This window comes from Scomber japonicus, chromosome 16 (genome assembly GCF_027409825.1).
Source record: "Scomber japonicus isolate fScoJap1 chromosome 16, fScoJap1.pri, whole genome shotgun sequence".
NCBI classification, from domain to species: Eukaryota; Metazoa; Chordata; class Actinopteri; order Scombriformes; family Scombridae; genus Scomber; species Scomber japonicus.
Window position 1 is genome coordinate 25,010,393 of NC_070593.1, and position 13,937 is coordinate 25,024,329.

General features: G+C 39.7%; 1 protein-coding gene across 1 annotated transcript; it reads right to left on the reverse strand.

Moving 5' to 3' along the window:
* Positions 1–419: 419 nt before the first annotated feature.
* On the reverse strand, positions 420–5,829 carry odc1 (ornithine decarboxylase 1). The gene is made up of 11 exons (XM_053335524.1): positions 5,716–5,829; positions 4,634–4,781; positions 4,285–4,416; positions 3,615–3,788; positions 3,320–3,492; positions 2,992–3,208; positions 2,811–2,894; positions 2,524–2,686; positions 2,314–2,429; positions 1,979–2,193; positions 420–1,882 (listed from the first exon to the last, which is right to left on the reverse strand). Exons 3-11 carry the CDS (start codon positions 4,378–4,380, stop codon positions 1,744–1,746), a joined length of 1,377 nt encoding a protein of 458 aa, XP_053191499.1. The 5' UTR covers positions 4,381–4,416; positions 4,634–4,781; positions 5,716–5,829; the 3' UTR covers positions 420–1,743.
* Positions 5,830–13,937: the final 8,108 nt, after the last annotated feature.

Consider the following 13,937-nt stretch of genomic DNA (forward strand, 5'->3'; position numbering starts at 1 on the left):
TTACTGTTACAAGCTGAATAATAATGCGTATCTGATTAATGGTTTTCTACAAAAAGTAAAATCTGTTTGTTTCTTATAATATATATAATATAATATAAATAATATTTCCTCCTTCACCTCTATAATGTGTAAATATATTAAGTTTAACTACTGGACACAAAATGTCTCCTGTTTCACTTTAAAGTCCATTCTCAGTGTATGCGCACTAGAGGCTTCAATTTTCCACATCACACTTGTGGAAGTCAAATATTTAATCAGGCTTGGCTCCAGACTAGTGGTGATGTCACAAATCATGCTTTTAGGCCCACTCGTTAAACATTCTGCATACACATCATTCTGCACAATGAAGCTTAACATCCAACTATACATCTCAGTGGCTTTTATTTTTGTCCCATATGTACAAAACACACAACCATAATTCGGCTCTGCACCTAATGTTTTATTTATTAAAAAAATACAAAACTTCAAAAAGTTTCCATAGGAAAGCATTATGAATTTGCAATCCCGTCTCTTTCGTATCCATTTTGAATGTATGATTAAACACAGTTTCTTATTAATATCATGAACAGACTTCTTGCTTTCTACAGGTTACAAAACATGAAAATAATAAACATAACATAAGGAGGAGAAGAGGAGAGGTGCAGTCTGCTTTTTGAGTCCCCATGGAGAAGTGTTGACCTTGAAGATTTGTTTGGGATGTGGTGGCATCTGTAGTGTTCTAGTGACTACAACAAATAAGATAAAACACATGCTTTACATAGAGACCTAAAAATGTCTTGTGTTTGGATCCAACTTTGTTTCACATGCTTAAGCCATTTCAGTACAGGGTAATACTCTGTGATGTTTCGACATACATAGTATGATGCATGTATATATTATTTAATGCGAGTTTCTGAGTGGGACTGCATATTAACTTTTGCATGGGAGCCATTAACTGAACACAAACACATTGATATCCTATTGCTTCGAGAAAAGGTCAAAAGATATTGAATATGGTGCTTACGGAAATGTTCAAATCTAGATGATTAACACTTGAGGAGTTCTGTACAGAAGTGGAGATCATGGAAAAAGATAAATATAAAAATAGCAGCCATTGTTGAGGAATTAAATCACTCCTCCGACCAAATCTTTGCGAGTTACTAGCTAAGGCTGTGAAATCAGCTGTTAACAAGGCTTCGAGGGGGCAACAGTTCAATGAACGTAAACTAGAGAATTATTAGAATGATTATTTTGTTATTATATTGAGTTAATAGTGTATGAGTAACCCCTCACCTCTTGGACTTATTGCTACAAGTTTCAAGTGTTGTGAGTCCTGTGGTGATGGGATTCACCTTCAGTGAAGTTCATTTGGAAAGCAACTGTTTCTCTCCCCGTTGTCTTCTAGTTCCGCAAATAGGTTATTCATGAACACAGTTCTTACAGTCGTTCACCGTATATACAGGTCTGAACGACTTCAGTACCAATTTCATGTACAGAGCTGCCCTGTAACAGTACGCCTGGAACCCACAGAGACACTCAGAGTGTGATTCAGCCTCATGTCATCGAGGGTTGATCCCCAACTTCCATACAGAACACTGAAATGTGTGCGACAACATGCTCCTCTCATTCTCCTGTCAAGTAACTGGCCTTGAAATTTCACGTACATTTTGGGAGAAGAAGAAGAAAAAAGTAAAGAACCTTCTCCAATAATTAAATGGCAAGAAATGCTAGATTTGGGAAACACTGCTGTGAGACAGAATGTGTTTAAACCACATGGGCCTGGCAGGGCTTAGTGGGCATCTCCAAGTTGCTCTCTCTGCCACAGCAGGCTGGCACTTCAAACAGGCAGGACTCCTCCGCAGGAGCTGGCAGGCCCTGGGAACAGATCTGCTGCACTTGTTGCCTGGAGAAGGGAAAAACGCAGGTAGAGTTAAAGCTTCACTCGGAACACAAAATGCGTTTGAACCTGCCATATAATGCTTCTGTGACATGTACTCACCAGGCGGGGCGGGACATGACGTAATGCATGTCTGGTCTCTGAAAGCCGTTGAAGGTGGAGGAGGCGGCCACAGTGTAGGCGCCCATGTTCTCGAAAACCAGCCAGTCGCCCACCTGCATGTCCGGCAGGCTGCACTGCTCGACAATACGATCAAGGCCGTCGCATGTTGGGCCCCAGATACTGCAGGGGTACATGACCTCATCTGGCTTTGGCTTCTATTGGTAGAAAAAAAAAAAAAAAAAGGGTGAGGGACACAGGGTTAAACATAACCTTTATTACAACTTGTCTTGAGACAAGAAATATGGTCGCTATTTTAATCCTTGATTTTTGCTTACCTTATGCAATGTTGGCAGACAGTGAGCGTGGTCATAAAGTATACAGTTGAAGGATCCGTACACTCCATCGTTGACGTAGTACATCAGGGTCCTATCATTGGTCCCTTCATCTTCCTCTGTGACAAAAGCATAAGTCAGCCATTTAACTACTGAAATTTACTAATGATAAATGTTCAGAATAAACAGGTTTTCTTAAATCGAGGCTTTTACCATCAGAGGCTGATTCATCGTCTATGATGACCTTCTTGGCAATGATGTTGACCACCAGAGTGTAAGCAGAAGCCACGTAGAAGCGCCCTGGCTCAGCAATGATCCTCACACCACAGTCAGCAGGGAAATACTTGTCCAGGGCTGGATTGATAACGGCTGTGATCTAACATGAAAAAAAATGAAGTCAGAATATTTAAATAAAAACAAAATTGTCAGCTGTACTACCATGTTAGATTGAGTTAAACTGACAAGGCAATGATACTTTGCCTGATAAATATTAAACATACCTCTTCAAATTTGAGTTCAGCATCGTCTGAGCCGGGGAAACCACCTCCGATGTCCAACAGGTCCATGTTGAAGCCCAGCTCATCCTAAAGGGAGTCATGAAAGTAAAAGTCTTAGTTTACTTTTCTGATTGAAAACCCACATCAATCACTGTTTCATGTGTATACATCGGTCACAACTCACCCCCATATCGAAGACGCAGCGGGCATCAGTGATAGCCTGCATGTAGGTCTCTGGGTCAGTGCAGCCGCTGCCGACATGGAAGCTCACACCAATCACATCCAGACCCAGTTCCTTGGCCCGCTCGAGGAGACCCCGACAAGCTTTGAGTGGCGCCCCAAACTTCACGCTGAGGCGACACACTGCCTTTGAGTCATCTGTGGCAATGCGCAGTACCAACCTGAGAACAAAAGCAGTCAGTAAGTGGAAGGGTCGTAAATGACTTATATGTAAATGCTGCTAACGCCCTCATAGCATGGACGATAATGATAAGCCTGCTGTAGAGCCTTACTTGGCGTTGTCATGATAGCGGGCCACTTTCATCAGTTCCACCTCGCTATCAAAAGTCATCATCTGGACACCATGGGCAGACGCATACTTGATCTGAGAAACCTGCTTGCAGGGGTTGGCATAGATGATTCTGCTTGGATCCACACCCAGAGACTGAACCAGCTGAATCTCCGTCTAGAGGAAGAAGTGAGACCAACAGTCAGTGAAAACAAAAGTAATAATTTAAAATGCCATTTCAGCACTTGACCAACAGAGCTTTGTATCACATTATTCAGACAACTTTTAAAAACACGCACCTTGCTGGCACAGTCAAAGCCAGTTCCCAGGGATGCCAGAGTCATAACCACAGCCCGGCTGTCGTTGCATTTGACAGCGTAGAAAGGAGAGACACGGGGCAGTGCCCTCACCCAGCGCAGGTGCTTCTTTAACACGTCGCCCAAGTCGCAGACGTAGAAGGCATCTCTGTCATCCTGTAATTGAGCGAATGAAAAAGAGGGACGTATTTTACAAAAGCTGGCCAGCAATAACAAAAAAAGGCTACTACAGATTAACACTGCAAACAACTATTCTATGCATGTAATGTCAGCAAAGTGTAATAATTCTTGTTCATGTAAATGATAGTCAGAGGGTAGGATTTGAATTGCATCCTGTCAACATCTTCCTTACTTATCGTTTATAGTCATGATTCTTAATTATAGCTTGTAGTGTATCTTTTTCAAAGGCTGTTGATGGTGGTTGTTTGTCTGTCTGTTTTAAGCCTGTGTGAGTGTGTTATCATAAGTGTTTTATCCATTAAAACACTAACCAGAGGCAAGGAATGCAAATTAGTTGTGACTTGAAATCCAACACACATTACATCAGATGCATTTTATATTAAAGTAACAATTCTTATGTGTCATCCCTGTCAAATAAAAAAGTAAATAAACTTATCACCTCTCCTAAACAATGACAACACAGAACACTTACCGTCATGGATGACTCATTAATCGTCTGCTCGACAATATCCCGAGCAGAGAAACCCTCCTCCAGGAAAGAGAAATCAAACTCGGTGGGAGTGTTCATGGTCACAAGAGGTCCTTTTGATTGGTCACTTAGAAACTGGAAGAGAGAGTGGGTGGGTACACTTAGATTACATTCAGCTTTTCAGAACAATGTGTCGTATGTGTTCTTGATTACGAAAGTTCATTTTACTACCCAACTCATGGGAAGGTCTCAAAACGGTGTAAGTGTGAGTCATTCTCAAAGTGGTGCAATTTACTGAATGACCATTTTGTTACAGTGTTATCTGTATGAGATGGTGGAGTGAAATACTTACTTGGATACGAAAGAGATGGAATTTGGTTTGCTGTGTCTCAGGTGCAGAGAAGCCAAGGAGGCTCACCAGTGAAGTTAAATCCTTTCAGATAAGACTCAAGGCCAGGGCCTGCTGAGTAGCCAGAGTGCGTTCTCCTAGAGTGGTTATTCTGTTAACAAAGAGTGGTTGACAGTCATGAAATAAAGCAGCATTTTGTGAAGGAGAATTCAAGCAATTTCTGGAAAAAAACGTTTTAAATGTAAAACTCATTAAAATGCTCAGTGAACTCAACTTAAGTGAGTTTTAAGCTTACATTTTGAATAAAAATTGCGATAAAAAATGATTTAGTGTCTGAAATATTTCACATTTGACAAAAAAAGTTAGATAATTCTACAAAATATATAATAAGTAACTCATGGAAGGTCAATAAAGCTGTAGCTCTCCAGTCATTCACCGCGCTCCATTTTATAACCATGTCATGACAACTTGACACCATCTCCACACAAAAAAAACCTCATTCAAAGATCCAACTGTCTAAGCCCCGCCCATGCAAGCTTTAATCCAATTACAAATAAGATCCGCCCTTATACTTGAAAGAATGGCGTAAAGACGAACCAATCAGGGGCTAACGAATGACGCCAACGTCGATATGCCGGTTCCGCTTAGAGATCTTCATGCCATGAGGCGATTTAGCATTTGAAGTTGCTACTAACGTGAATAAACGAAGTTATCCAAGTAAACAGTTTAAAAAGACTTCTAAATATCAAGTCAACATACTGACGCCCACGGCCACAAGTCAATCTCACAGGCTAACGTTATGTGGTTAGTTTGCTAGTTTCGCATATGAAATAATGGGTAGCTAACTTAACCAGAAAGGCCACGTCGTAATGTTAGGCAACACTAAGAGCGTTTTTTAATTTAACGTTAGAAATGAATTAACGTTTCGACGAAATAGCAAAATGACCCTATTCAAATCTAATTTTCCTTTGTTCTTTTCAAACCGCCATAATCAAACCAAACCAAACCGCCGGCTAAATGTTAGTTGACAAACGTTTTTAAATGCGTAGCTCTTAGTAAGACGACTTCGAAAGCTTCCAACTTACCTTAAAAAGCATTTACAAAGAGTGTGTCCATTAGACCAAAGTGCTGGGATAAAAAAAAGCTGCTCCTTTTCACAATGAAATCCGCTGCTGAAGGCACCGCCTCACTACAACGACTGCAACTGAGTGGAGGCTGATAACGGAGCCCCAGAGTATTTATAGACGGCACGTTACTATGGCAACGCAGCCAGCTGAAACCGGCCTCCCATCCACGTATGAACCGGTTTAGGCTTGTCACCTCATCCACATGGTGCTAAAGACAGACAGGGACTAGTACCGTTAACTACGCATTATCTAAAGTAACAGTTAACAACCAGTTTCAACCAGTTCGACATCCCAAATCTGAAATAGCTGTAGTCTTGTCATTGCATTGTGATTACAACGAGACAAAGCCCACAGTTAACTAGTGTTCAGCACTCACAGAACTACAGTCAGAGTTTGTGCCATTTCATGTAAAAACCTGACCTCTATTGTCTTTTGTGGCAGGTTTCCTTGCCTTACTGAACAAGTAAATGTAGATTTGAACCTTTGAAATGTCTCTTTTATGTTAAATTGAAGTTTTTCTCCTGTTTAAGTGTTCAAAAGTGCTTGCCAGACTGCAGAAATTTAAAATTAGAAAAGTATTTTAGAATAATATGATTAACTAATTAAATTAACAGAAAATGTTTTGATATTTGATCATTGTTTTAGTCATTAAGCCAAATGCACATTTTCTGAAGGTTCTCAAATATGTGGATTTTATAGGCTAGTTGTATTTTTTCATTTTCAGTGATGAATGATTGTAAATAAGTAAGTCATGTTAGTATTTGCAAATTCTGTTTTTCACTATTTTCTTATATTTTATTGACAAACCAGGTTGGTGCTTTACTCAACAATTAAAAATAATTGATATTCATTGTAGCCCTAATAAAGACATTGCATGCCTTAATCAAACTGACTTCACATTGATGATGATGACAATGATCACTAGTGCAGGCCAGCTGCAATGGAAGAAACTTGCACTGTATTTGCACAGTGCTTGCACAGTCTGCTGGTTTTGACTGACAGCAGAGTCTCTGTGACCTGGTTTGACAAAAGTCTGCTCAGTCTTACTCAAAACGTTTTCACCTGCTTGATGAGATTAAGGGAGATCACAAGATGACTCAGAGATAGCAATGTGCCAACACAGCTGTGTACACCAAAACAGCTCTTTAGTACATGTAGTTTCATTTGAATTAATGCGGTTTTACCTATGCCCTTAACCACGTATGTAAAAGATGTTTACCATACATGCTGCTGTAAACCACTGAAAATTGTGTGCAGGTTTATATCTGTCTGTTATGGTGCTACTACTTCTACTCAGTGAAATACTTTTTCCTGAAGGCCCCCAATTTCCTGACCTCCAAACATTCCCCCTTACTGCACTTTCTAATCAGTCCAAAGGTTGCTTTCATAGACATTTGGTTTCCAAGCAGACATTACTAAATGGAGGAAAATGAAGAATTTGGTTAGTGTGGCCCAACCGTCCATGTGGAAATGTTGCACAGGCCACTAACAGGAAACTTTAGGGTTTCATGAGGACCGCATATCTGTGGGCTTTGCTTAATATCTTTTCCAGGTCTCCAGGCCACAATCAAGATGGCATTCTACTCCTCACACAACAGTGTTTCTATTAAAAAAAAAAAAAAAAGAAAGTCTGCAGAGTTGCTTTTTTTTTTCTCCAAGTAGTTTAATCATCAAAAAGTAAAAAGCACAGCCCTTTCTGAACTGGTCAAACAAGTTAAAATGAGGGTAAACACCACATTGACATAGTGATATAATTTGCAATCTTCATGCATTGCAGTTTTCCTTATAGTCTGCCCTGAGTCTGAACTTTTTCTAGCAGGCCTCTCCTCCTATGCAGACTCATGCCTGTCAGGCAGGAAGTGGGCCCACACTTGGGGGCTAATTCATTTTCAACAGATGTTTATCAACTTGTCCAAAATCACAAGATCACAGAACGCTTAAAACATATTACATAGCAAACCCGGGACTCTTTGTTTCTAATTTTTTTTTCTCTCCAGCTATTTCCTTTTGTTTCTGTTTTCTCTTCCACCGAATGTCTACTCTCTCCTTCACCCTTCTCCTTCTCCTCCTCATGTAATGTCTAACTCTCACTCTGTGTGGACTTTCTGTTATCATTACTGTGGACCATTGTGGCCTAACCCCCACATTTGCAAGGCCACACAAAAGACAAGGATGATGATTGTTATTGGCCACCCACAAGATACAGTGCAGTGTACAATCCTTGGTGACTGTGGGTCATGTGTAGTATCTGGTGTTGTGTTTCTCTTCACTTATTTGTTAGCTCCTACTTCATAGTTGCACAATTCAATTACCAGTTTTACAGCTTCATCAACATGTTTTTCCTGTATTGTACTATCCAGTTCAGCATGGATAACGCACCATGGCCGTAACTTGTAACTAATGAAAAAAGCTGATGAAAGAAAACTGATGCATGTAAAAACAATTCAACAGTATTTAATGCAGTTCATAGTGAATTACAAAATAACATAGGCTGATAAACTAATCATTGCCACTGTGTTGATTAAGTCTTGAAATTCAAATTGTTTTTTTACTGTTGCATTGGTTGTTGCAAACTTGCCAGCCCAAAATAGGTAGGGTGGGAGGAGGGGTGTAAAGGTAACCCCATAGTGTGAAGCCAAGGGCTAGTGAGACAAGACAACAGACAAAGATGTGTGAAAAGTTGTAAAAACTGCTGGAGAGTAATTATTAGGGCTGCCCTAGACCAAAGATTTTCCATGTCAGCTAGTTGTCATTATTTGAAACCATTAGTCGCCCAGTTGTCGCATGTTAATATTGATTTTTTGAGGCGTCAGAAAGTGGTGTGAGTTTCAGGACTGAGAAAGATGTAATTGTTAACACTGAGCTACATTACAAAGAAATCCAAAGCTGTAATAATGAGCCCATTGAAATTAAAATTTTCCAAGCGCACCCAAAAAGCAAGCCACCTGTTAACGAAAAATGCTAACAGTAAAAGCAGTAAAGATTCTGAATGTGTCAGCAAGGACGCTGTACATTGTGTTATTCTTTTTTTTAACACAGTATAACATCATACAGCTTATAAACTGTAACACACTTGGCTGAAAAATGTTATCAGTGATGCTCAGAACCGCTTAAGCTCCACCTAGTGGCCATTCTGAGGTGGTATCGAATTAAGATACTTCATCCACTCATGTTCGAGATCAGACTGGACGCTACAGTGACTCACTGCTGCCACTTGAGGTACAAAGTGGTAATACGAGGCAGGACGAGCTGGGGCTAGTTTTACATATAGCACACACTTCTGTTGCATAGTTTAGCACAGTCAGCCACGGGTAAAGTACCCAGGGCCCAACCCATGAAACATCACTCTTTAGACATAGCTACATGGGTCGGGTGCTACAAGTGTAATATGGAATAGTATCCCAATGTATTTCTAATCTCTGTTTTGAAAAACTAATATAGACAGTTTGCTTGTGTTAATCGTGTAGCTTACTGTATTTGTTTAGTTTGTATGCTATTTTAACTGTTGTTTGTTGTTCCTGCATTTTAAATATATTGATAAATAATCAATTCTATCCCATAGAGACAGAATTGGAAGATGGTAAGGATCATTCTCAGGGCATGCTGTTTTTTCTCTCTTAGAGGATACAAAAAAGAATACAGCAATAGTTGGTGAAACAAAACAGTTTATGTGTGAAAACATGAATGTCAAGGGCTGACGAAAATTATATAGAACGCTCTTAAACTACATGACATGATGATTTTACGTAGTTAGGTTATGAGCTTTACTCCCAATACAAGTTTACACTTAGGGTTTAGCATGTTTTTAGTATTTAGTTAATTTTTTGAAGATCAGTTTTTGAAAAGGTCCCTTTCATACAATACTTTGGTCAAACATCACAACCTAGATGTTTACATTCACTTAAGTATAAATCTATCTATATCTATCTATGCCTACTATTCCATCGGTGTCTATCAGTTATCATGTGACAATACAGCCTATATGCTCAATAACTGACTACTGAAGTGTCACACACTTTGCATAAGCCTGTTGTCAACAGTGGCTGACTCATTAATTTAAACAACTACGTAGTTGCAGGGTCAGAGGTAGAGGATTGCAGGTGTTTAGTCTTCATAAGAGGTTAACCGGCAAAATCCATGAAGCTTGACCTCAATATACATTAACATATGTGGCTTGCCCAGACAGCTACTTAGACCGGAAATCTTACTGTTTCTTTTCATGGCTTTTGGCCCACCCGAACAGATGGTACCTGTGGTGTTACTTTACTCTTTTGACTCTGGTCCATTTGTCATCTCAAATTAGACAGAGTGCCTTTGAGGGGGCGGGAGGGGTGACAGACTCCAGCCGGACAGCTGGGTAGAGTCGAAACCATTGCGCCACAAAGCTACTGAACCAAGACCAGCCAGCCACAGAAAGGAAATGCATTGTTACGAACTGTAGTGCAATCCCTGAATTTAGACACAACTCTGACGTTGTTGGCATAAAAGCAGCACCATTAATCAAGAATGAAACTTTCCAAAGAAAGTGATTCTTGTGTGTCTCTGTTGACCGAGCTCATCTGTCGTCAGGACATTTAAGGCTAATGTCATACTAATCCTGCCTTGACATCTTGCATACGTAATCTATGTTTAGATACATGTCTTCATTCACTGTACCAAATACATAAAGAAATTGCGTAACTAAATAAAATATGTTTTAACGGGAATGGTTTTAAATATACCCTTTGTAACGCAAATTGCATGGTAATTTATAAATGGTTTACCTCCACCAATAAAGCAAACACTTCAGTTTTCCTACTGTTGTTTGCCTTTTCTTGTAAGCCTTTATACAAACTGAATTAAAGGATTAAAGCTAGGTAAAACAAACAGATTTTCATACCGCACGCCTGTTTTTCCCTCTACTGTTAGTATCACCGACGTCTGGTGAGTATCACAAAGAGGAGGGGAAGTGCTGAGGTGAATTATAAGTGTTAGCTGCGTGTTCTTATCTTTGTTGAACAGTGACCACTGAAGCCACTAGTGGCATTTTTGAGATAACGATAAATGCTCAAACATTACGTAAAGTAGCCAGACAGTGAATGAAACATATCAGTTACTCCAACCACACAACAAGACCCACCTACAGTTTGCTAACATTAGCCTCTGAGTGTGTTGGATTGAACAAATGTTTATTTATTGCTTATGAATTCAATTCTTAATTTATAAGAGGAATAGTGTGTTATTTCTTATTTTAGAGGTTATTGCATCTCTTTAAAGACTGTAAAAATCATGTATCTGACACTTTTTATTAATGCTAGCTACGTCTGCTTTAGAGATACATGTAATGAGGCCTTTCTTTCTGTCAGTCAACCACTCTGGTACAGCCTTAAATATCTCAACTATGGTCATAAGATTTTGTGCAGAAATTCATGGATCTGAAAGGACAAACCCTGCTGGCTTTGGTGATCCTCTAACTCTTTACCCTAGTGTCACCATTAGCACGACATACTTGGATTTTAGTGAAATGTTAATACATCTACAAGATGGATAGACGCAACATTTTTTAACAGACATTCATTTCCTCCAGAGGATGAATCCTACTGACTTTGCAAGCTCCACCATGCGATCCACTTATTTATTTGGTGAAAAGTCTCAGTAGCTAATGGATGTGTTGCCATTTAAAATGTATGGTAAACATTAATGATCTTTCCAGGATGAATTGTAATAAGTTGAAAGATCTTCAGACTTTATATCTAGCACCAAATTTTAGATTTGTCCAACAGTTTGGTTTATGGCCAAAATTGTGACACTAATAACTTAATCACACTGCATCAGTCCTCATATTGTGCATGTCATGGTTTACTGGGACACTTGAATAGAATGAAGAATGTCAGTAACCCCTTTGCCTTTCCTATCATGACAAGTCAAAACGTCTGCTGTGAAAAAGGCCTATTGTCACTGTGAGCATGTTAGCAAGCTGACTTTATAATTTAGTTCAAAGTACCACTGTGCTTAAGTACAGCCTCACAGAGCTGCCAGCGTGGCTGTACACTCTCTTCTCTCTTGTCAAACAAAGAATCGTAGACCCATATTCAGCACTCCTCCACCGTGTAACATGGTATTTGGGACAAGACGGCAGTGAGGACACATTTTGTGGATAATAAAGAATAAGATAAAAACCTTTTCACTACATCCCTTCTGTGGAGCACATGACTTTAAGATTCCTTGCTGTGGAAAACATTTTTTCTGACATGACTGTAACACCACAGCATGGTTTAATAACACCCTGTGAAGTAAAATATGCAAGCTGCTTATCTTTAAAATGCCATTGTGATACCGTTGAGACATAATGCAGCTTGTATTACTTTGTGTCTCAAATCTGAAGGTCAGTTTCACTCCAAGTTTCCAACATTCTTACAGCGCAGAAGATTGTTGAAATATTAACCCTAAAATTGTCCTAAAGAAAAAAAGATAGACAAAGTGTGCATGGATGGCTGCTAGACAGATCAAATGCCTGTCAACTTATCTATCTAATCACTGTGGTGTGTGTCGGGGTGAACATCACACATCTGTTTTGTGTTGAAAAGTTGGTATCCCTCTGCTTCGTATTATTAGTGGAGCGCTGGTGCTGACACATCGGGGTCACGTCCTCAGCATCACTGTGAAAACTCTCTGTGACAGTGACCTGAATCCATTTGGCGCCTTTGTACACGTGCCTGTCTGTCAGATGGGAGACAGGAGGAGAAAGAGGAATGAAGAGCCAGTATAAATACAAGTGATTCAGAAAGTTTACAGTCAGTATGTCAGTAATAGATAGAAGAAGAGCTTTTGCAGTGAATTTGCTTGGAAATGATTATTATTTAGAATGTCATATTATTAACACACCCAAAGTCTGATTGATTTATTGAATAATAGGTTTGAATAAAATGAACTATTTCTTAAATTAAGCCTAATTACAGTTTAAATTATATCAACATGACCTGACAATTAAATTATTATTTGGTCACAGAGCTGCCCTGTCTACAGCTCTGTCCCTGGAGTGATGAGAGGAGAGCTGTTTAATCTGGCCCTCTGCTGACTCATCATTTCTTCTTTTTTCAAGGTTGAGTTGCCCACAGTTAGTTCGCTCGGCAGTGGGGAGACTCAGGCAAAAAAAAAAAAAAAAAAAAAAAAGGCATCGTATTTTCACTGGAACATCTTTTGTGCTTTCCTGGGTTGGCCTGAAGCTCGGTGAACATCCTGCATCAGCACATTTCACTCCTTTGATCCATTTGGGGGTAAAAGACACAGACTGAAGAGGAGGCTTGCTGCTTTACACTCCGCATCGTGGTTGCTACCATTAATACCATCATATTTGCACCATCACGTGTTCAAATGCCTACAAAGTTTTAGCAAGTTGGCACACATTTGTAATAAATGAAGAAAAATGTCCTTGCCTAACCTCATCAAGGTTCAATTGCCCATTGGCCTCTGGTTAGATGCTGTTCTAAAGCTGAGCAGCACTGATGCCTTCGCCTCAATGGAGAAAGATGGCACAGTGGCTGTAACTTGCAGACTCATAATATGACCTCATAGAAGGTATCCTTTGAGTGGAGTTCATGGCCTAATATTCCTATTAAGTGTGGAGATGTGTCATGGTTTCGAGATGAGTCATGGTTTCCTAAATGACTCAAAATCTGCTTTCCATCATCAGGGGAATTGATGATGGGAATACAATATGGAGGCATTTTACACATAGCCCATATAAAGGTCAAATATAGAACTGACAAAGTGTGTAGCACAATGCCATGATCATCATCAATGACATGCTTTTTTATCTTCTGAACTCCATTCACCTTTGCCGGTATTTCGCCCTCTTTATTTTTCATAGTTAACAGTGAAGATAGACAAGACATAGACATTGCGATTGCATGCTACGCATCTTAGACCGCAATTCCCAATGGACGCCACCCTGAAAACCATTTTAGATAATTAAGACAGAATTGCTGTGGGATGGTGGAAAAAGTCACAAAAGCTACCACTTTACACTCAAGTGGGGTGTGGGAAGATGAAAGAGGTAGACATGATCTAAAGAGTCCAGAAATAGTGGTGACATAAAGTCAGGGAGGGACAAATGTAGTGATGACAGGGCAACAAAGGCCAGAATATATATTAGTGTGCAGAGGAATATGAAGATTTAAAGGTTGCCGATCAATTAAAAT

Excerpts from the sequence above, each read along its gene's own strand:
- odc1 (XM_053335524.1), bottom strand. The coding sequence starts at position 4,380 with ATGAACACTCCCACCGAGTTTGATTTCTCTTTCCTGGAGGAGGGTTTC. Across the intron at positions 2,687-2,810 it reads CTGAACTCAAATTTGAAGAG|ATCACAGCCGTTATCAATCC; the intron begins GTATGTTTAATA and ends TTTTCATGTTAG. Across the intron at positions 1,883-1,978 it reads GTCATGTCCCGCCCCGCCTG|GCAACAAGTGCAGCAGATCT; the intron begins GTGAGTACATGT and ends TCCCTTCTCCAG.